General features: G+C 32.6%; 1 protein-coding gene and 1 long non-coding RNA gene across 4 annotated transcripts in view; one reads left to right on the plus strand and one right to left on the minus strand.

Moving 5' to 3' along the window:
• Window positions 1-22383, minus strand: part of PPP2R5A (protein phosphatase 2 regulatory subunit B'alpha) — a 72976-nt gene that overhangs the window by 25930 nt on the left and 24663 nt on the right. For 2 of the 3 annotated variants that reach the window (XM_051998424.1, XM_051998426.1), the window contains exon 2: window positions 2417-2613. In XM_051998424.1, coding sequence (XP_051854384.1) covers window positions 2417-2613 — 197 coding nt within the window. Of the gene's footprint in view, window positions 1-2416; window positions 2614-18892; window positions 18979-22383 lie in introns of all 3 variants that reach the window. The other variant, XM_051998425.1, reaches the window with a different exon arrangement.
• Window positions 11524-18574, plus strand: LOC127562578 (uncharacterized). Its single transcript, XR_007953711.1, has 2 exons — window positions 11524-11646; window positions 18393-18574. It is a non-coding gene; the product is annotated as an uncharacterized LOC127562578 (long non-coding RNA).

The raw sequence follows: 22383 nt of genomic DNA on the forward strand, positions 1-22383 counted from the left end.
TCTCAGCCAGCCTCCCTCCCCATCCACCACTATCTCATCCTCACTCTTACTTTTCTTCTCCAGGTTAAAAATCCTCAATTTCTTCAAAGAACTTCATACAAAATGAACTTTACTATCTTGTCAATCTTTCTATATGCAAAATAAGAAAAAAAACAAGCAAGCAAACAACAAAAATGAAAATAATATAATATGATCACATTCATAGACTAGATGTTAAATCAAGCCCATTAAGTGCCTTCTTCGTAATAGATCTCACTCCTACCTCTCTCTTTGGTAGATGATACAAAACAAGCACAAGTTTTATGTTTCAATAATGATATTCTTTCCTTTCTCGTTTGGGTCCGAGTTCTATAAATTGTCAAATGAAAGAGCTGGACTAGATGGAAGTACTTTCTAATTTTAAAGTACTTGATGAGAGCTCATAAAATAGGTCCTAAGGACATAGTTACTAGGGGCCCTTAGAGATTAAGTAACTTGCTTGTGGTCACTCAGTTTATACTTGTCCGAGGCTGGCCAACCAGAAGTCTGACAAAAATTATGCATAGACACCCAGCTCAAATATACAGGAGGCAAAAATGAACCCAAGCTCTTTAAAACAAAAACAAAAACAAAATTCTAAGGACAAGCAGATCTTCATCCATTATAATTATTACTTATACTTTTTGTCATTTTTGTCCCTTTCCTCAATGTCCTAAGATTCTGGAGAAGTCAGAGGTCAAGTCTTCTTCAATCTTTGTAACTTCAGGTCATTTCGACAAATATTCAAAAACACAGAGATTCTTTAGACAAGGATCAAAGAAAACAGACTCTCAGATCAAGAAATTGACACTGCACTGGTGAGATGGGAGAGAGATAACCTATACAAGAATATGAAAGTACATACAAAATATGCAAAAAGTTACACAGAATAATTTCAAAAGATAAAGCACCAACAAATTAGAGGCTATTTTAAAGAATGTGGCAGAGCTGAGCAGTTATTTTAAAAAAACAAACAAACCAGATTCCATGAAGTACAAAGTACAGGTGAAGAAGGAGAGCAATATAGTCATAAAAGATCATCTAGACGCAAAAGTATGAAGGATCATGGCATGAGGTCCTGGGTAACTAGGTGGGGTTGGCAGAAGAAACCTGAAGTACTAATAAGATTAATCCCTGAGATAAATAGGGAAGGGAACTGATACAGATCAATTCAACCTTACAGTCCCATCTTCTGTGGAAGTCTTGTGTAGTCCCACCTTGCTGTATCCAGTCAGAAACCCAAGTTATTTCAAACTCCCAAGGTTAAATTTGTCAATGGGCTTAAGCCATTTTTGCTGAATCCCTTTTGGGTTAGCCCATCATTCTTCCTTATGCTATTTCTCTCCTCAACTCTCTCCCATGCCTCATGGTGGTGTTTCTCGTTCTTATAGCTAACTCTTAGAGTGCTAACTTCCTCCATGGATCTAGCCTGCCAATCAATGGCATACTCTTTTTTCCTTGGTCACCCTACTGCCCTCTCAATTCTATCTCATATTTACCATTCCTGGTATCTATTGTATCTTTTCATTTTTGTCTGAAATCTTTTTTCATAAATAAACCTACCTTTTGCCAAAGAAAACGGACATTGTGAAGTCTTCACATGACCAAAACCCATCATTTGGTGCCAATTGCTCTTCTCAATCTCAACCTTTGGTATTTGGTATGCCTATATCACTCTCATCATTAGTGCTGAACCACAAATATATTAACAGATGGAATGGAATGGAGGAATAACCAGTGGGCCAAATTGAATGGAATATGAGAATATGTGAAGGGAAGGAAAACATATAGTAAGCTTGATAAATGCTCACCATATTTTTCACTGAGGACAAAAAGCCTCTTTTTAAACTTTTGGCTTAGGTACCTTTAAACAAAATGTTCCTAACAAAATTTCAGCTAAATTCTAAAGAAGAAAATCTTATATTTTACAAGTAAATTATTAATTGAGCACTTCTTTTATTTAATAAATAGAAGTAAAACATGTCTACAAGATGAAGTTAACTTTGACAAACTCATCTTCAACTTCTTTTTTTAATGTTTTAAAATTTAAAATTTATTTTAAAATTAAAATGTGTATTTCAATATACACAGTATATAAAAAAGATTGTCTGTTAAAACTATGTCTCACTATTATGTATAACTTGCTTTTCTTAATCATTAAAATAAATTCAATATGTAACTTTCAAAGTTGTCCTACTTGTCTGTGATTCTTTCTGGTCTTCCTTCTGTTTTCTTCTGTAGCTGTAGCCAACTTCCAAGGTGACTGTTTGGATATATAAATTCTGAGATATTTGCTTTTTAAAAAAGGCAACTTTATTACTTGGGGCAGTTATATAGACATATTCATTTTAATCAGGGGGTAGGGTAAATATAAAAGAACATAAATCTAGGAGCTTACCATTTTCACTATATTAGAATATGTTGATTCAACAAGCACACCACGATTTGTTGAAACATACTCAATCAGTTCGTTCAGTGTTGCCCTTTTAATTTCTTTGCTTTTCAAGTCTGCAACAGAGTCCATGAAATCAAATAGTATGCAACACTGCTCTAACTTCTGACAGAAAAGTTCTTGTTGTTCATTTGAAGCGGCATCTAGAAACAGAAACAAGAAATTTCATCATCAGAACAAATGACAACATGATTATAAATAGTATAAATAAAACTCTAATATTTCAATGAAAATGGAATTTCAATTCTGAACTTTACACCTAATAATAAACAATTGAAATAACCAGCTCCATGACTAAAAGTTTTCAAGGAATTTTAAAACTGAATTATTATTTTCCATAGTACAAATAAGCCAATGAAACTATTCAGAATAATTAGAGATTTTAAAAGGTACTATTTTTCATATTGTCTTCCTACAAATGGTTTTCCTAGCAATGCAAAAGAGGTCTGTAGTTTTCTTAAACAGTCCAAATTTTTTCAAATTGTTAAAATTTCTTATGTGTTATTTGTAAATTGGAGGCTAGGGATCATGTCTTTTACTTCAAATAGTAGATTATTTAATCTAAAAATAATCATTCAACCCTTCCTCTTTACAGATTAAAAAAAAAAATGAGGTCCAAAGGTATGAAATATCATACCCCTCTCCACCTCATACAAGCCTATTGCTAGCTGGTCTTCTGACTAGTGGTAGAGATCTCTAACACCACCACAAGTACCTTTTTTTGATTCAATGAAAGCCTTTAAAATGATCTATTATTTCATTTAAGACAATGTAGTCTACAATCCCCAACAAGTGACTATCTTTCGCTTATCCCTACTGAATGAGAAGGTTTTTTCTTTTCATCAAGTCTAACTCTATATCTCTCAAAGTTCCAATTCACAGTCCAAGTTCACCTATTGACATAAAGTAAATGGAGTCTAATTCTCTTTTATATATGTCTTTCAAATAGCTAAAAATAGTCATCACAATGTACCCTATAGGTCTCCTCTTCTTTGAACTAAGCAGTCCTTCAGTGGATCCTTTTATGATGTGGTTTTCAGTTCCCTCACTAGCCTCACTGTCTTCCTCTGGATGCATGCCAATTTATTAGGGTCCTTCCTGAAATGTGTTATCTTGAACTTCAGTATAATATGTGGTGCTGAACATGGCAGAGTAGACTATCACTCGATATTATGCCTCGCCCCTCTTAAAGAAGATAAAGATGACATTGCTATTTTAGCTGCTGTATCACATTGATGACTCATATTGAGCTTGTAAGTCCATTAAAATCCAAATATATTTTTTCTCCATGAATGGTTGCCTAGCAACATTCTCACATCATGCACTTGGGTCCAAAAAACAATCACACAGAAAATTTTACATTTCTCCCTTTAAAAATTTCATTTTCTTGGATTTGACCCATTGTTTTAGATTACACAGGTCTTTTTGGATCCTATATCTGTTGTTCAATGAATTAGCTCAAACGTCCTATCTGCAAATTTTTTCTTATCTATATCTCATCATCCAATTGTTAAAACAAAAAACAACAACAACAACAACAAAAAAAAACATTGAGCAGAACACTGGCACATTCTACCACATAAACTCAATTAACATTCAATTAATCATTCCTTTACGCTGCTCATTCAACTACTTTTGAACCCACTTAATTCTAATACCATTCAGTCCACATCTCTCCATTTTGCCCATAATGGCATAATGGGAGTCTTTGTTAAATGTTTAAAAGTCTTGAATAGATTCTCTCCATCCTAGTTTTTGACAATTAAAGAGACTTTATTCCCCACCCCACAGCTTCCACCAGGGTATAATACAGGTGCCAATTTTATCTAAATTTTTTTTTCTAATTCATTTATTAACCCCCCACACACCCCTCTCCTCTCATAGCATTGTTTCATTTATATTTATACTATTTTAATTTATATTATATTTATTACTATAACATCTTTAGAATGGTGACTATATTTCTTTATCTTTCTATACCCAGCCCTCAGCACTAGTACATTGTGAATGGTTTAAAAATAACTATTACAAATTGAGTTTATGGCATCTGTGGATGAGTTCAAAAGGGAAAACAGAAGCTATAAATCTAGGACTTAGGATAGACAAAACTCCTGTGTAGTTTTCTTCCTTGGGTCTTTAGCTTCCTTAATCAGGTGCTCTTTTTGCATTCCTTTTTCATTCTTTTTATATCCCAACATACACAGGTTCCCTTAAAGGGTCAAAGTTCTTTTCATAAATCCTTCTCCATCATAGTGGAAACTAAGTGTCACAGAGGATTTATCTCCATTATACATGTCTAGCTGTCTTCTTCTGAGAAATAAAACGTAGCTATAACACCACTGATCCCAGGCTAAAATGGAAGCTTTCCAATCTATAATTTTCAAAAGTGGTTTTTAACTATAACATGAAACCATATAGTAAATAAACACTTTGTAGTCACCTCTGAAAAGCTGCCAAATCCTATGTTACTAAAATGTAGCACTTTTTCCTATATATACCCCATTTTATAAGTTGAGTAAGTGTGTATTAAATATCAAAAATATTCAAGCAGTCTTAGACACTAAGGGTTAGTAAAAGATGTGGCCTTTTTTTCTCATGGAATTTACAAGTTACTTGGGGGGGGGGGTGAGGTGCACCCATGGGAAAAGATTCTAAGCATGTAGCAAATTACTAATGCTAAATAAATTCGTGTGATAGGACTTTAGAAGGAGGAAATACCCACTTCTGATTGAAACAACGAAGGCTTCACACAAAAGTAGAATTTGAACTGGGCTTTAAAAATGATTGAGATTTAGATAGGCAGAAAAAGCATTCTAGGAAGGGAAAAAGCAGGGATAGAGGTACAAAGCATAAGGAATGTTCAAGGAATGATGAATAGACTACTCTGGCTACAACAGAAGGTTTACATAGGAAGAATGACATCAGAAATCTGATTTGTGGAGGGTTTTAACAGTTGGCTAAGAAAAGAGTTTGGACTTCAACTATGGGTAATGAGGAAGACAATGAAAACTTCTAAATAGAAAAGCAACATGATGAAATTGATTTAGAAAGATACAGTCATTCCAACATTCAATAGTTATACAAAAGGGATTAGATTTAAGTAAGGAGATCATAAAGTTATTGCAATTTATCCAGGCATATTATTATAAGGGGTCTAAACTAGGATAGTAGTAGAGATAATGGAAACACACACACACACACACACACACACACACAACACACACACACACACACACACTCACGCAATAATCAAAAGGTATTTGCCACCAATTGACTATAAGGATATTAACAAATAAAAAGTAAAAATCAAAGAACTCAGTTTTAAAGTGAGGTAATTGGGAGAATAGTGATAGCATTTATTAATGAAAATGATGAGTTCAGGAAGCTGAAGGTAGTTTAGGAAACAAGAGTGCTAACTTTTAGAAACTTTTAAAGTGACTACAGGACAGACAACTCAATGGAAGTTAATTAGCAAGTATCTGGAAATGCAAGGATGACATGTAGATTGGGATGAAGGATTTTAAGTACACCTTTGGGGATTTAAGAGAAGGATTTTGAGTTAAGTATGACTGACTAAAATCATTGAGGATAAAATAGAGAGGGTACAGAAGGCCAAGGCTTGGATGATGTCTACATTAAGAGACAGGAAAAGAAGGAATAATCAGAGAAATAAAGAACAGATATTGTATTATTGAAAGCAAGGGATGAGTTTTCCAAAGTTGGAGGATGGTCAATAAGACAATTACCATATAAAGACGTTAAGGAGAGAGAATGAGGGCTAAAGAACATTGCATGTGGTGATTATACTATCAGGGGCAACTTTTAAGAATAAAATTTTAGGAAAAGAGAAGAGTCAAAACACAAAGGAGTTGCTGAAACTGTAATAAGAACTGGTTTTCAACTATTGCTAATTGGGAATATTTCTCTGAGGTTCAAGACGTGCATAACAAAACAATATGGATATAACATTGGATATGAGGCTACAAATATAAGGTTCTGACCACTACCACGAAACTATAACTTTCCTTGGTCTGAACAAAGAATCAGAACACACATGATTTTTCCTAATTGTCTGTAAATTGTTTATAAAACATCATTAAAGGATTCTTTTAAATGGTGAACAGAAAATTTCTGTTCTTTTTGAAGATATGTTGCGGTGGCAGTTACTATTTTAAAAAATTCATATTATTTGTTCTTTTACATTGTCAATTTTTTTTTTAAATAAGACAGGAAAAAATTCATCAAAAACAACCAACACATTAAAAAAAAAAAACCTCATATTACATTTGGTGTTCTACATCTATGAACCCCTCTGTAAAAGAGTGCAGAGGTATGTCTTTTGATTTTTTTTAAATGTCTCTTCTTTGAGAACAAGTTTGATCTTTGTAATATTCAGTTTTAATTATTTTATAGTTCTTTGTATTTATGTTGTTATATATTGTCTGCCAGACTCTGCTTATTTTTCTTTTTATCAGTAATAATTCATTATAGTTTTAGACTGCTATTTGTTTAGCCATTCCCCAATTGACAGGTATTTTACTTTGTTTTTTTATTGGGCTACTACAAAAAAGTGTTACTTGTAAATAATGTAGTATATGTAGAACCTCTCTTTTTAGTTAATAATCTCCTAGGAATAAAACTCTAGAAGTGAAAAATTTAGGATTAAAAGGTATAGACATTTTAATCACTTTATTTGCATAAATTCAAAATGCTTCCCAGAATGGTTATACCAACACACAGCTCTCCACCAAGAATGCCTGCCTGGAATTCCATAATCCTTCCAGCACCAAGGTCCCTTAAAACTCTAATTCTATACATGATATTACATATTTGTTAAACAACCACACATTCATGATACCTTGTAAGATGGTCTCAGCTTTCTAGGAATTTCATTATCAAAATCTGTATCTCTACCTTTCAACAAATCTAGCAAATTTTTTTCAACTTAAATTATTTGCATCCTCTACACCAAAGCACCATTCTGACACTTCAGCAAAGTATAGAGGTCTCATGACCATGTCATTAGATTACAAGGTCTAGGAAACACCAGAAAAGTAAAAAAAATTTGAGCAATATAGTAGATAGGTAATAAAGTTTGGAGGAGTTTATCACCACAATAGTTGCTACTAATCTGAGCTAGAGCAGCCCGTGAAGTCTATAAGACAGATTGGGACTGTGAAAAGGAAAAAAAAGAAAAGATACTCATGGATAAAAATCACAGAATTTTAAAACCTCTGCTATTTCTAAGTAAGCATATTCATAATTACCCAGTAAGTGTATTCTTTACAAAGTACATATAAACTGGATTTCTATTTTTTAAAAAGTTAAACATCCAAGGAGTTCACCATTAGAAGACTCCTATGGTAGCAATTTATAAAGCAAAAATTTAAGTACCAAGAGGAAAAACCATCTGTGTCCTAGTCTCTTGATAATGGTAAGGCCCCTGTGTAGAACCTTAAGTCCAATATTTTATACTGTAAATGAATATTTGATGGGCTACAAGGAGATATACTCTTGTTATAACACTTTGTGATCATACTTCCTGATGATCATATTTGACAAAAGTAGATATCATCTCTAGAAGACATTTTCTTCATCTATAGATATCTAATCTCCCCTTCCAGATCTAAATACTATGATCCTCTGACATCAAACCAAATGCTGTATTTAGTTAACTATCCACTTTGAAATCAAAGCACTAAAAAAACAAACTAAACAAACAAAACAATTGCCTGTTCAGGGACCCTAATGCCCAAATGAAGGGAGGAATAAGACCTAAAAGGGGGCTTTTTCCCATCCTAGTAAATTTCTAGGACTTAATGGTATGGCCTCTACCTTAAAGGATTCCTAGGCTAGAAGACTTTTAATATATTACCTAATAAGCCAGTCCCACTAGAGTTCTTTTCAGCCAAGAAAAGAAAATCTTTCCTGGTCCTGGACTATTCAAAAAGCTCTGAGCTACATATTTCACTTTATTGTAAGTTCCTGATGGTATAATTCATCCTTTTAGGAAAGAGATCCCCACTTATTTCTAGCCTCAATTCAGCCACCTCCATACCCTCTTGATTTCTCTGATTAGAATCAGACTCATTGTTCATCATCCATCCATCCTTTTTCTTCTATTCCTCTCATCCCATTGCTCCTCTTCAGCTTGACTACTTCTCCTAGGATGTTTCAGCTCCCCTTATTTCATCTTGTCCTATAGAGTTTTATTTTCCTTCATACTGTATGATGCTCATATCTCTCAGTAACAACTTCCAAGCTGTCCAGTGCTAGTCCAGCTCTAATAAGTTGAAAGAAAAATATAGCTATACCAATACATTTCTAATATCTCCTGGTCCACTCATGCTCACACTCTACCTTGACAAAAAAGTCCTGAATGATGATGATGAAAATGTCAATGCCTAGATATTTGAGGAAATATTTGAACTCAGATCTTCTTTACACCAGCACATTAGACTACATAGCTGATAATTTAGTGTAATGGATAGACAAATTCTAGCCATTCTCAAAACTGGTGTGCCAAAGAAAGTACAGCTAGTATCTACTCTTCAGGCACTGATCACACTTCATTCATCAGAATTCTTCAGTGGTGCTTCAAATAAGCTGCTTCCACAGTCTCCTCTCCATTCCATTCCATTCTTCCCACAACTGAAAATCTGATATTTCTAAAGCATAAATAAGAACACTTCATTCCCCTGCTCAAATAGCTCTACATATTTCCTATTGATTCCAGGATGTGTTCTCAACTTGGAGTTTGTGAACTTTAAAAAACTTTTTTGGGGGGATAACTTTGTAATTTCACACATTTAAACAGATTGTTCTGAAGAGTCTATAGGTTTCAGGAAACTGCCAGAAGGGTCCAAAACACAAAACAGGTGAAGACCCCTTGCTCCAGGATAAAATACAAACTAAACATTTATATCAACATATTTTGTATATACTTAAATATTTAATGTTTTCTCCACTGATCCAATTTAAATTCCTTAAGGGCAAGGACTACCATTTTTGTCTTTATAATCCCAGTTCCTAGTATAGTGTGTCTGGGATATAGCACATACTTCATAAACGGAATTATATGTTCAACTTTATTATTGTAGTATCATCAAGTAATCAATGTTTCTTCAGTGATTATATATTTGGAAACTTACAAGGTACTTTGCTAGGCTGAGCATTTAATAGATGCTTTCAACAAAGGCCCATTATATAAAAGAAAACTGAATTTGACCACAAAAATAATGAATATTCTAGGAACAGTTATGTCACAGGTATTTTTCCTCAAAGAAAAAAAGATACCAAAGAGTCTGAAAAGTTAATTTTTTAAAATAGCCTAAAAACCCCAAAACAATTGTTTCACTATAAATATGAAGCTGTGTTTCATTTAAAAAATTCTTGTCCCAAGAATATGATGAAAACCAACATCCAAGCCTAACACATCTTTGAAATGTAAAAAAAACCAAAAACCATACCAAAACAAAACAAAACAAAAAAACTTTCTGGTGAAAGAATTATTTAAAAGAAAATCACTGGCCAATAAAACAAAAAAGAAAAGTGAGAAATGTTGGAGAGGATATGGGAAAATCGGGACACTATTACACTGTTGGTAGAGTGTACTATTCTGGAGAGCAATTTGAAACTGTGCCCAAAGGATCCCTTTCTATAGTGACAAAATATTGGAAATTGAAGGGATGTCTATCAACTGGGATATGGCTGAATGATCTGTGGTATATGAAAGTAATGGAGTACTACTTTGCAATAAGAAATAATAAACATGCAGATTTCAGAAAAACTTGGAAATATTTGTATTAATTAATATAAAATTAAATGAGCAGAACCAGGAAAGCATTGTATGTAGTATCAGAAACGATGTGGGATGACCAGCAATATAATGATCCAAGACAAGTACAAAAAACTCACAAAGGAAAATTCTATCCATAATCAGATAAAGAATTGATGGATTCTGAATACAGATCAAAACATTATTTTTTATTTTGTTCTTTTTGATCCTCCCCTCCTTTTGATCTGTTTTTTCTTTCATAATAGTGACTAATATGGAAATGTGTTTCTACATAGTAAGTAGTATATTATAAATGGGGAAAATATTTTTTAAAAAAAGAAAAAGAAAGAAAATCACAAAATAAAGCCTGAAACAGTTTTCTTACCCCCATATGAGAACCCTTAATATATCCAGCTCCCTCTATTATTAACATCCAATTCCCACTTCCCTCAGCAGACTGTTCATTAACATACTATCTGTGCTGCACAATTTAATGTTTTAAAATTATTTGACCAGGTAAGCTTTGATTCCCCCAAATATAAGATTAAAGATAAGGAAAGTGTTATTACTCTTTGTATTTTCATATTTGTTGAATAAATGTTATGTAACTGGGGGGGAAAAAGTGACACCAGAAACTACTTTGTCAGGTTCAATATACTTTACCTACTTTATAATTAGTTTTAAAATGGCTATAATCAAAATTAGAATTTTAATACATGAGTATTTAATATATGGGTGAACTTTATTTTAGTAGCATCGAGACAGGGAAGATCTAAGAGTAGGCTGAAACAGACCAAATGAGACAGACATAGACTAAGAAGAAAGATAAAGTGAAGGGCACAGAATTTTAGCTACCAGGCTGTTGGTCATCACTTTCAAGTTCATCTCACAAAACTCACAAACTTAAATTTGAATTATTTGGTAAGATCATAGAAAAGTGCATGAAGAAAGAAGTGTAGTCTTATAACCATTAAGTTTGGTTAGAGCTAACAAAGCAACATTTACTGAAATTCCATACTTTAAGCCAGTTGGTGTCAAATTCATTAGGTCTTTATCATTTATAAAGATCATTTATCATTTATAAAAAATTTTAAAATAAAAGTTTATGAAGATGGCTGGGTATTCACTTGTAAGAAGACAGAATTCTGCATTTTTATACATCAATAATTAAAGTCAAACATTCATTAAGGCCTAATTATGTGCAAGGCACTATGTCACAAAGGGATACTACTCCTCACCTGACTATTTTCAGCCACATATGGACAGAATCCTGAGCTTTCGCTCTTCTTTTATAAAGCACCATTTGTCACAGCAGCACTGCCATTTACAGACAAGAAGGGAACTACTGATAACATTCAGGCTCTGCACAAGCACATGATCAAAAGAACTAGCTTTTGAGGTAACCTAAGACTCTATGTTGGTCATTTTGGCTTTAAAACATCTATTCCTTCCTTCTCTAAAAGAGGTCCCTTGGTCTCTCATTCTGAATTAATGTATCCCATTCTTATTCTTTAGAAGAAAAACCTAAATATTGTTAGAAACAAACTCATTAGACAGTTACTAAAGGTCATAGATCAGACAAAACGTTTATTTGCTTCCTCTGAACTAGTTACAGTCCTTGAAAAAAAAAAATTTCAACTGTATTTGCCACATTAGTTAGTATAATATATTTCTATTCAGTTAACTCAAATTGATTTCTTGATTTTCCACATAACGACTATTTGTAGAATGCATATCAAGTGATTTAGGCTGCAACAGTTTGGTGATTTTAGACAATTAAAGCTACCCTAACTTAGCTGGGCCAAGTTTCCTATGCCCTGACTTTTTAACTATCTCCAAGGTTAATTTAGTCTTGCTACTCTGTCAATCTTTGGCACCCTTAAAAGTCTCAGCTAAGAGACCAAATGTGATACGGATTCATATGACATGAACGAGCCTTTACTAAGAACTAAAACAAAATTAATTCATATGAGCTATGTAATTATAGATATTTCTTAAAAAAGCAGTCCTTAATTTTAACTAGTAACTTAAAGGCATATGAAGTTATAAATATAACTATTAATTTCCACTAAATCAATATTATTTAGGTTTTAAAGATTTAATCTAAGTATTTATTGAAAATATGATTCTAGGCACTACTATGGAATAACAGGAGAAAAGAAATGTCACCCAGCAACTTAATGTAGTTAGGGAAAAGTTAGGAAGAAACTTCTGGATAGTCACAAAGCATCAGTTATCAAAAAGAACAAAATATGACAATATTCTGGGAAAAGACTTTTTTCTAAAGAGGTTTGTATTAATAAAGATGAGAAAGACATCAGAAGGCCCTGAATATTAGGCTCAAAATCTTGAAAATTTAAGATTCAAGCTATGCCAGGAGAAAAGGAAGTGTGTTGGGGGGGAGGGGAGAGGGGGGAAGAAAGGAGGGAGGGAAAGAGGGAGGAAAGGAGAGAGACTCAGAGAAGGGGAAGTGATGAGAGAAAAATTTAGCGTTCAATTTTTTAAAGTATGCCATTTAGAGAAAATACATAGAATCAAGGCCTACTTTAAAAGACTACTATTATTTAATATGTGATTCAACAGCATATTACATATGCATGATTGCAAGTGACAGAGGATTTTTAAAGGTTCACAGACTCACAGCTGGAAGGGACCTTAAGAGATCATTTAGTCCAAATCTCTTATCTTACAGATAAGGAAATGGTAGAAAGGTAAAATGATGTGCCCAAAGTACTACAGACAATAAAATTTGTAGAGCTTGGACTGGAACTCAAATATCCTATTTTCCAAAGTCAACTCTCCTTTGTTTGTTCCATGCTCCTTCTTACACATCTCTACTAGTTCTATCCAATTCACTTGCAAATCAAGACATTGCCTTCATTATGTCATTGGTCCTCTTCAAGAATAAAGGAAGAACAACAAAAACTAGTTCTATCTAAACTGCCTTTTCACTTACTCTTATTTGAATATATGAAGTCTGGTACCGTGTATCACCTAAATCTTTTCTCTGCCAAACCAAAAGTAACCCAATTGCTTTAAAAGAGTCTACTATGGTACATCCTTTCATCTTTCACCATTCTAATCTTCCTTTTGTGCATCCTTCTCCAGTTTACTTATGTCTTTCCAGAAAAGGGGACCTCAAACTGAAAACAATACATCAGATGAAACCTGATTAGGTTTCTTAACCTGATCCTCCTTGATTCTCATTCCGAATACTGTGCCTCTCAATTATACTCTAGTTTTAGTTTAGAGGTTTTTCAGTTTTATTTTTTGCTTCCATGTCACTATTGATACATATTGAGCTGTAAAGGACACCTCTCTCCCCTAGAACTTTTTCACAGGAACTATTTATTAGCCACATTTCATTTCTTCCATCTTATGCTTCTTAATATATGAAATGTACATTTCAATGGCACCTTGCAACAACTCTATGGGGTACATACTATAGACATGATCTACATTTATAGATGAGAAACAGGGACATGATCATATAGTTTGGCATGTAAGAAGCTAGATTAGAACTTGGTACCTTTGAAACTAAGTCCAACCTTTCATCCATTCAGTTACTCAAATAAAGCCTGTTCCTGTTCCTGATATATTGAGCAAAGAGCTTGGCATACAATAAGCATTTATATATTTGTAGAATATGCCATGAAATGATAAAATATAATTTTAAAAATTAAAACTTACATACAACATTTTATCATTTCCAAACCATTTAATGAATTTCTTACTATCAGCAAATTATATGTTAGATATGAATAAGTGCTATTCTTGCTCAGTCTGCTTTCCTATTAACAGAATCCACAATTGTAGAATGTGAAAATACTTAATTCCTTGCCAAGCAACAGACTCCTCCTCCAAAATTAAGAGATACTGAACAAGACAGATTTGTCACTTTGGAGGTGACAGAAGTAGTATAGTAAAATGAAATTTATAATAACTGACACAAAAAATTAATGACTTGCCAAAGGTCATTCATGAATTAATGTGAGTGAATCTTCAGGTTATACAAAGAAGATTCCTGAAGTAAATAACCTGCTTTCCTTAAGCAGATTTCCTTTGGTTTGTTGAATAAACTAGGGGAAAAAAAAAAAAAAAAGAATTTGTTTCAGGAATCTGAATTCATGCGACTTGATATGGCTCCCCAGTAAAGTATTGTGTTGAATACTTTTGACATTCTGCTCATGTTGAGGATATCCCAATGGTACTACTTCAGGTCTTGCCATTTTGGTAGCAATAAACCCCAGAGTAGTTAAGAGATTAATATCTGCTAAACCTATTTTTGCAACTAGCTGAGAAAATAAGAATATATTAAACATGATCACTAGAAGCAATAAGGTCACAGAAAGTAATAACCATAAAGTTCATAAAATTTCCTTATTAAAGTAGACTTTCTGAATTTCAAAATCAAACTGATATTTATTAAATATCAACACATAGATCTCCAATGCAATGCTTCTTTTCCAGAGGAAAAAAATTCTATTGATATTCTATAGTATTCTTAGGCTTGAAACTCAGTTTCTTTCATATTTGTCACTATGTATATGAGATTTACTAATGACTTTCAGTTTATATAAAATAATCTATACTCCCCCCAAAGGAACTTTATTTTTTTCCTAGTAAATTTATTTTTAATACACATTGCTTTATGAATCTCGGGAGAGACAAATCAAAGCAAATGGGAAAAAAACATGGGAGAGATTAAAAAAAAAAAACACCAGAAAAAAGAAGTGAACATAGCATGTGTTGATTCACATTCCAAGGGAACTTTTAAATTAAACAAAACTTAAATCACTGTCATTCAGTTGACTGTTTTGCTATAGGCAATTTTTTATTATACTCCAGCTTTAGTGACTAAAAAGTTATGTTTGTCAAAAATTTTAAAGAACTCTCTTCTCCCTTACCATAAATAATTATTTGATGTATTCTGAATTGCATATGGACTAAGCATACATAGTGCATCAAACTACTGGAGTTAAGAAAAACATTTATAAAGTATCCACTTGGAAAAGAGGTAAAACATACCAAAGAGAGAGAGAGAGAGAGAGAGAGAGAGAGAGAGAGAGAGAGAGAGAGAGAGAAAGATGCTCTCCCTATCCCCAAGGACATTGATAGGAAATAAAACATAACTAGAAAATAATAGATATTACTAAAAAGCAATGTGTGTGACACGATACAAACAGAATTATACATAAATGCAGGGGAAATGCACAGTAATTGTGATGAGAACTCAATGAAATTAACAGAGATTTTATTAATTAGAATGAATATGTATTATTTTACATAGACATTTTCTTAAATTCTTTTTGTAAATCAAATTATATTTGCTAACATACATTCCTTAATATAACTGAACACCAAAAATAAAAATAAAAAACACAGTAATTCCTTTAAAAAACAAATATATATCTATTTTTATAATTCTGTATTTTTTAAAAAGAATATAGTTTTTAAACCATATGATTCATTTATCAACTTTTATTCAAAATATATTCACTGAGTGCAACCTATATACAAAACAATGCAACTAATACAGGAACACACATTGTTAGAAGGGCCATTGATCTGGCTTCCAATAAAATAACAAAAACAAAAATAAACAAAAACAACACATACCCACATGAACACATATACTCTTACGATAACATACATTGGGTTATTCAGATGTTATTAATCTAATTTCTCTTAGTCTGATATTTAAACATGCAATTCCAAATTTCAAAATAATTTAAAACTAGTGTATTCAGGTTTGTTAATTTAAAAAACATGGCAAAAATAGAATGGCATTGCAAAATTATCTTGAGATTTAAAAAGAATGTTGGAGGGGGAAACTAAAGCAAACAAATGAAATTCTTTCATTTTTAAGATATTTGGGCCCTTAATTTGAGAATATCATTGGGAAGGATATTACAAAGTAGACTGAATTCAGCACTTTATCCTCAGAGTTTGCATTTTAGATAGGGAAGTGAAAGGAACATTCATGAAAATATTATTAATAATATATTCTAATTACATAAGGACTTGGTAAATCCAAAAGCTTTTTTCTATATTCTTGTGTTAGAGCAAGTACTATTGCATTTTTTTTACACATGTAGATAATGAGAAGTTAGGTGATTCCCCCCCACCCCCCATTGTCCTGTAAACCAGGACAAAAAATTTTGCATGGTATTAAATCAAAAGTACAGATAATATTTGAAATCAAAATTTTGAGGAAAAGAGAGATCACACTCTGGGAAATCAGATTAATAAGAAAGGTTTCCCAAAAATAGTTGCTAAACACTAGATCTTGAGAGAGGAATAGGATATTTAATTGCCAACAAGAGAGGAAAGAGAGCAAAAGTAGGGAAGTGAAAGAATATTGGATTAGAAGTAGGGGAATACAAAAGGGTAATAAGAAAAGCTTTAATGAGTAAAACAGGGTTAGATGATAGAGGGCAGACTCAGGAATTTGAATTTTATCTGTAACCAACTGGAAGCATTTTTTCTAAAACACAGAAATAACATGATTAAGCAATATTTGCAGGGATGTTAATCTAGCTAAAAGACCTTCAAAAATCTGACTTGCCACAAAGAGAAGATGAAGAAGTATCTTTCTTTCATATAGATAGATGAATATATATCCCTCTTCATTCCTACCTATTCTCTATATGGCTTATTTGAACACATTAATTTACTTATTAGCTCCTTGAGGGCAGGAGCAGTTTTTTTTTTTTTTAAATCTCTCCAGAGTTTAGCACAATTTCTGTCACCTATTAGGCACTTTAAAAAGTTTGAATGTGTATATGTGTATTATGATATTATTTGATAAAATTGGTGATCTTTTTCATCCTTTTGGAATTTTTAATACTCTTCTCAAAAGCATTAAAAAAGGGAGCTTACAAAACAATGGAAAATATTATAGACTATTGTACCACAATTGTATTGTGACAGAATAAATCTTCACTTACTGATTAATAAGGCTCTCTCAACCGTAGAAATATTTTGCAAAAAGTGCTCTATGCCCACATGTGTAGACTTAAACAAAAAACTTTGACAACTATAGAATGTCTACTTCAATGAACCATTGTATCATGAAGCTAAGAGTTGAAAGAGGCAAAAGACCGGCTTCAGCAATTCATGAAATATGACAAAGGGGCTGCCTTAATATTAGCAGTTTCCCTTTTACTTTGACAGTGACTAGAACAAAGAGACACAATACATAGACTTACTATACCAAAACACAGTTTTACTGATGGCATTCTTAAACTGTAGTTTTCATCCAGCAATGAAGAAGCCAAATGCAGGTACTAAAAAGACCATAAATACTTTGTTTTCAGGAGAGTGACAGTCTTAAACCTGTGTTTAGGAATACCTTTTTTGGGAACAATATGTAGCATTGGAAGGGGAGACTTGAGGAAGGGAAATAAATGAGGAGGCTAGCCATAGTCCTTGCAAGTGATTATGAGAAGTTGGGATTATAAATATATATAAATTTATATGTAAATATATAAATTGTTTCTTTGTATTTATATTCCTAGGTCCTACTCTACAGAACAAAGTAGGTATTTAATAAATTCTTACTGACTGAGCAATTGGGGTATTGGCCACATGAGTGGATATCAAAGGAAAAATTAATTAGCAAGATTTATTAACTGTTTGGATATATGGCATAAGGAAGAGTAAAGGATTAAGGAAATCTTAGTTTATGAAAAGAGGTGAAAGAAAAAATGATGGCATCCTCAAAAGAAATAGGGAAGTTAACAAGTGAGGTAGTTTTAGTAATAAAGATGAGGAGTTCTGTTTAGATCATGCTGAGTTTGAGAGAGAATATTAAGACATAAAAACTATCTCCAAAAGGCAGTTGGTGACTACAGGACTACAATTTAGGAGACATTGGGAAGCTAAAGATAAGAAGATTCTATGTACAACCCAATCTAACATATATAAATATTTTGGGTTGGGTTGACAGAGTTTAAATAAGCTACTGACTGCAAAAAAGCAAGATTAGAAAATAAACAAGATATACTTTTATCACCATTCAATCATTTTTGGGGGGAGAAATTTAGAAACATAAAATAATTGTAACAAGGTGGCCCCCCAAAAAAAGCCCCAAACTACCTCAACCAATTGTCATTTGTTCTCCTTTCTCTTTCTTTTTTATAGGGAAAACCAAGGCAATCATGAGCATCATTGGCTTAGCATACAAGCTTATTTGCAAAACATTACAGAAGGTGGTCACAGAAGACTATCAGAAATATTGTCTCAGAAAATAGCACAAAACTGTTGAGGAAAGAATAAGCTAATTGCATATCATATGACCCTGATAAATCCATTTATTCCCAGAACCCAAGATTTCGTGAAATTTTTGTAGTGACCTAGTCTTATTAGTAATCTATATTATATATAGATTCTTAGTGTCTCAGTACTCTGAACAATGTGAAAAAATGGCATTGATTTTTTAAGTATGAAGCTAGAAAAAGTAGCTAGATCTACCAAGATATAGACAGAGAAAAAAATCTTTGCAGAAGGTGACATAATTTTAAAGGTACTTGAGGAGTGATTTTCAAGTTCTCCCAAAATGGATAAGGTTCCAAAATAATTGGAAAGACCAGATGGTATTCTAACTGAAAAAGCAAACCAAGAAGATGTCAGCAACTACTAACCTATATGAATACTTTTCATTTTCATAGAAGCTTTGTCAGAACAGTCTATGCATGCATCAAGGCTATCCATGCTTCAGGGGCATATGCTGCATGAGAACAAGGAAAAAGGAAGATTTTATTTCTTTCCTTTAAAAAAATTATATTGACGCTTTTGTTTTTACATCATCTTCATTTCCAAATTATATACTTTCCCTTGCTCAGTGTACCAACCTTTATCATAAAGAATAAAAAGATGGAAAAAAGCAGTTCAGTAAAAGGAACCATTACATGAACAAAGTCTGACAATATACACAAAGTTTTGTATCGGGCTCTTATTTTATTTTTGCAAAGGCGGCAAGGAGGGACATATTTTCCTCTTTGCTTCAAGGACAAATTTGATCAGAATTTTTCTATAACAGCCATCTTTATAATCATACTATTGATACAGGCTTTTGAAACTCATTATGTCCAAACATTCATTTTTCCCAAACCTATCTCTCTTCTCAACTTCCCTATCTATTATAGGTGAAGGCCTTACTATTCTAATCACCCAGGTTAATAATTTTGGCATCAATTTTGTCTTTTTACTCTCTCATCCCCACTTTTCTAATGAGTTATCAAATCTTTTTTGATATCTCTATAACATGTGGTGTATATTCTCTTTCCCACTCACATAGCACCACCCTCCATTCATGAAGGTATTTATTATTTCTTGCCTTGATTACAGCTATAACTTCCTATCTGGTCTCTCTGTCTTAAATGTGTCTGTATTTCAATCCCTTTTCTATATCAAAATGGTTTTCCTAAAGTTCAGGTTTGACCATGTCACCCCCAAATTCCACTCAACAAACTAATATCAAATCTAAATTTCAGAATTTAAAGCTCTTCATAACCTGATACACATCTCTTTACCTTCCCAGTCTTTTTATACATTACTCCTTTTCTATGTACCATAAAGTTCAATCATTCTGATCTATTTGCTGTTTTTCAAATACCATACTTCATCTACTCTTCTTTGCACTAACTTCATGTCCAGAATGTTAAGTTTCTGTCTTCCTTCATAACTCAGTTCAAATGTCATCTTCTGCAAGAAACCTGTATCAGTCTCCCAGATGCTAGTATCTTCTAAGATTATTTTCCATCTATTCCCTATGTAACCAGTACGTACCTGTTCATATAGATTGTCTCCTAGTAAAACATAAACTCCCTGTTGCAATGATTATTTTTCTTTTTGATTTTTATTCCAGCACTTAGTAGTCTGATACATAGTACATCATAATTTTTTAATACTTGCTGAGTCATAAAAATAATATTTCTGCATTTATTATTGATTTATTTTTTAAATTAGTTAATACAAAATAAAGCATATACCTCATCATTTGCCTCACTTGATGTTTCTCTGACATGTTATCTTCATGATAAGTTTCATGACATTTAGTATAAACATTGAATAAGGCATAAAATAGAAATAGGTAAACTCTTCTAAGATATACACCAGTGTCATGAAAACTTTCTTGTAAAGAGTCTAAACAGAAGGATTCTCTATATAGCAATACTCTCTAAATACCTTTACTCAAAGATAACATGCATAAAATATTAAAAATCTCAATGGATTGAGTACTATATGGGCATTTGAATAGTTGGCATAACCATACACATTAAAAAAAAAAAAGCAAAGTGAATGGAAAATAACTATCACCCACTTTGTTATTCACATAACAGAATGATATGCAGAAAACTCTATAAAATTTAATATGCCAAAGAAATGGCATAAGAAAAGGGCATGGGACAAATCAGAAAATGTGTGAGGCCAGTTATGGAACAACAGATGGAGAATCTCATTCTTGCATTGGTGGCCTCTCAACATTAAAAGAATTATTAGAAAGTCTCTGATACATTAGGAAGTTCCTTTATGGTAGATTTATGGAATGATAAAATCAAAAGGAACAGGAAAGTTGTGATCTTCCCCATGTTGAGAATATTTACATCAATATCACTAATTCATTCAAGTATCATCCTTGAAAAAAAAATCATTTCTAATTACATTAATATGTTAATATGTATAGCACTAATTTCACTAAAGTTTTTTCTTGTGATTATTTCCAAGAGATGAAAGTTATCTCTGGATTCCTGAAAATTATGCCAATTGAATGCAAACTCTAAAAAGTTCTACCAATTTAGAAAGGCTTCAAATATGTGAGATATGTACAACAATTTAGTCTCTGTTATCTAACCTAGCTAAATTCACAGCAGTTCATAATCAACCTGGCTTTGATGATGAATTTTTCTGGTCACCTGAATTCAAGGGGGGGAAAATACTATGACACAGAGGAGTTGCAATCTGCATCAATGGAGAGAGAATCCACATTGATAAAATTGCACATCCTTCAAATAATGAAGAAATGATCAGCTACCACTATCTCCTTTTATTGTTGTAATTAAGCTAAACTAAGGAATTTAATAACAATAGTGTATGTAATACAAAAGAGCAAAAGCTCTGGCAGTGCAGAACAGAAAAGTGACAACCTGTATCAGGGGCCCCGTCTACCTAACTTCAACCCTAAGGAAAGGTCAATGAATGTATTCAATTTACAAATATATCCTTTTATTTCCACTTAGTGTCTCAAAGATCTTCCCTGAGCTTCTTCCCTAAGTACTTTGGGAATCTCAAAGTACTAAATAGAAAAACATTTCCATAGTCTAAGGGAACATAGATTTCTTCAACAAAGATATCCTAAAACAGGCTAGAGGCCAGAAAAGATGTAAAAGTAAAAATTATGGAGTAGTTGCTCCACCAAGTACTGCAGTCATAGTTACTCAAGTCCCAGACAAAAAAATTAATAAAGTTCTAGGCAACAGCAAATGGTTCAATATCAGAAAATATTATCATTTTATCAGTGGAAATGACATTAAAGATACATTGTGAACTTCTCCTGGCTCTGCTAAACCCTAAAAACTATGGGACTTTTTCATTTGACTTGCAGCTGAAACCTTCTATGTGTTTGTTTCCCTCTATTAGAATGTAAGCTACTTGCAAGCAAGAGCTGTCTTATTTTTCTGTTTGTATACTTAGCACAATGGCTCACATATACTAAGTGCTTAGTAAATCTTTTTCATTTGTTTATTCCAATCCTCAGGGAATTTACAATCCAGTAGGGAAAGACAAGGCACATTTATACAGTTAAAGGTGATATAATAGTAAGTTTATTTCCTTACCATACTTTGTTTTATTGAGTTGAGGAGATAGGGAAAGCGTTATGAAGAAACATTAGAACTAAATTTTTTTTTGGTACTTTTTTTTCCTTTGCTCTAATAAATGCTTTAATGAAGTCTTAGCTCTCTGCCAATATTACAAAATTCTGTTCTCCAGAGCCTAATGGTACTTTTTTTTCTTTTAATAACTTATTTTCAAAATACATGCAAAGATAGTTTTCAACAATCATCCTTGCAAAACTTTGTGCAGAACCAAATCTTGAAAGATGGTGACTATGTTAAAAGTCAGAAGTGAAGCA

This window comes from Antechinus flavipes, chromosome 4 (assembly GCF_016432865.1).
Source record: "Antechinus flavipes isolate AdamAnt ecotype Samford, QLD, Australia chromosome 4, AdamAnt_v2, whole genome shotgun sequence".
In the NCBI taxonomy this organism is placed as follows: domain Eukaryota; kingdom Metazoa; phylum Chordata; class Mammalia; order Dasyuromorphia; family Dasyuridae; genus Antechinus; species Antechinus flavipes.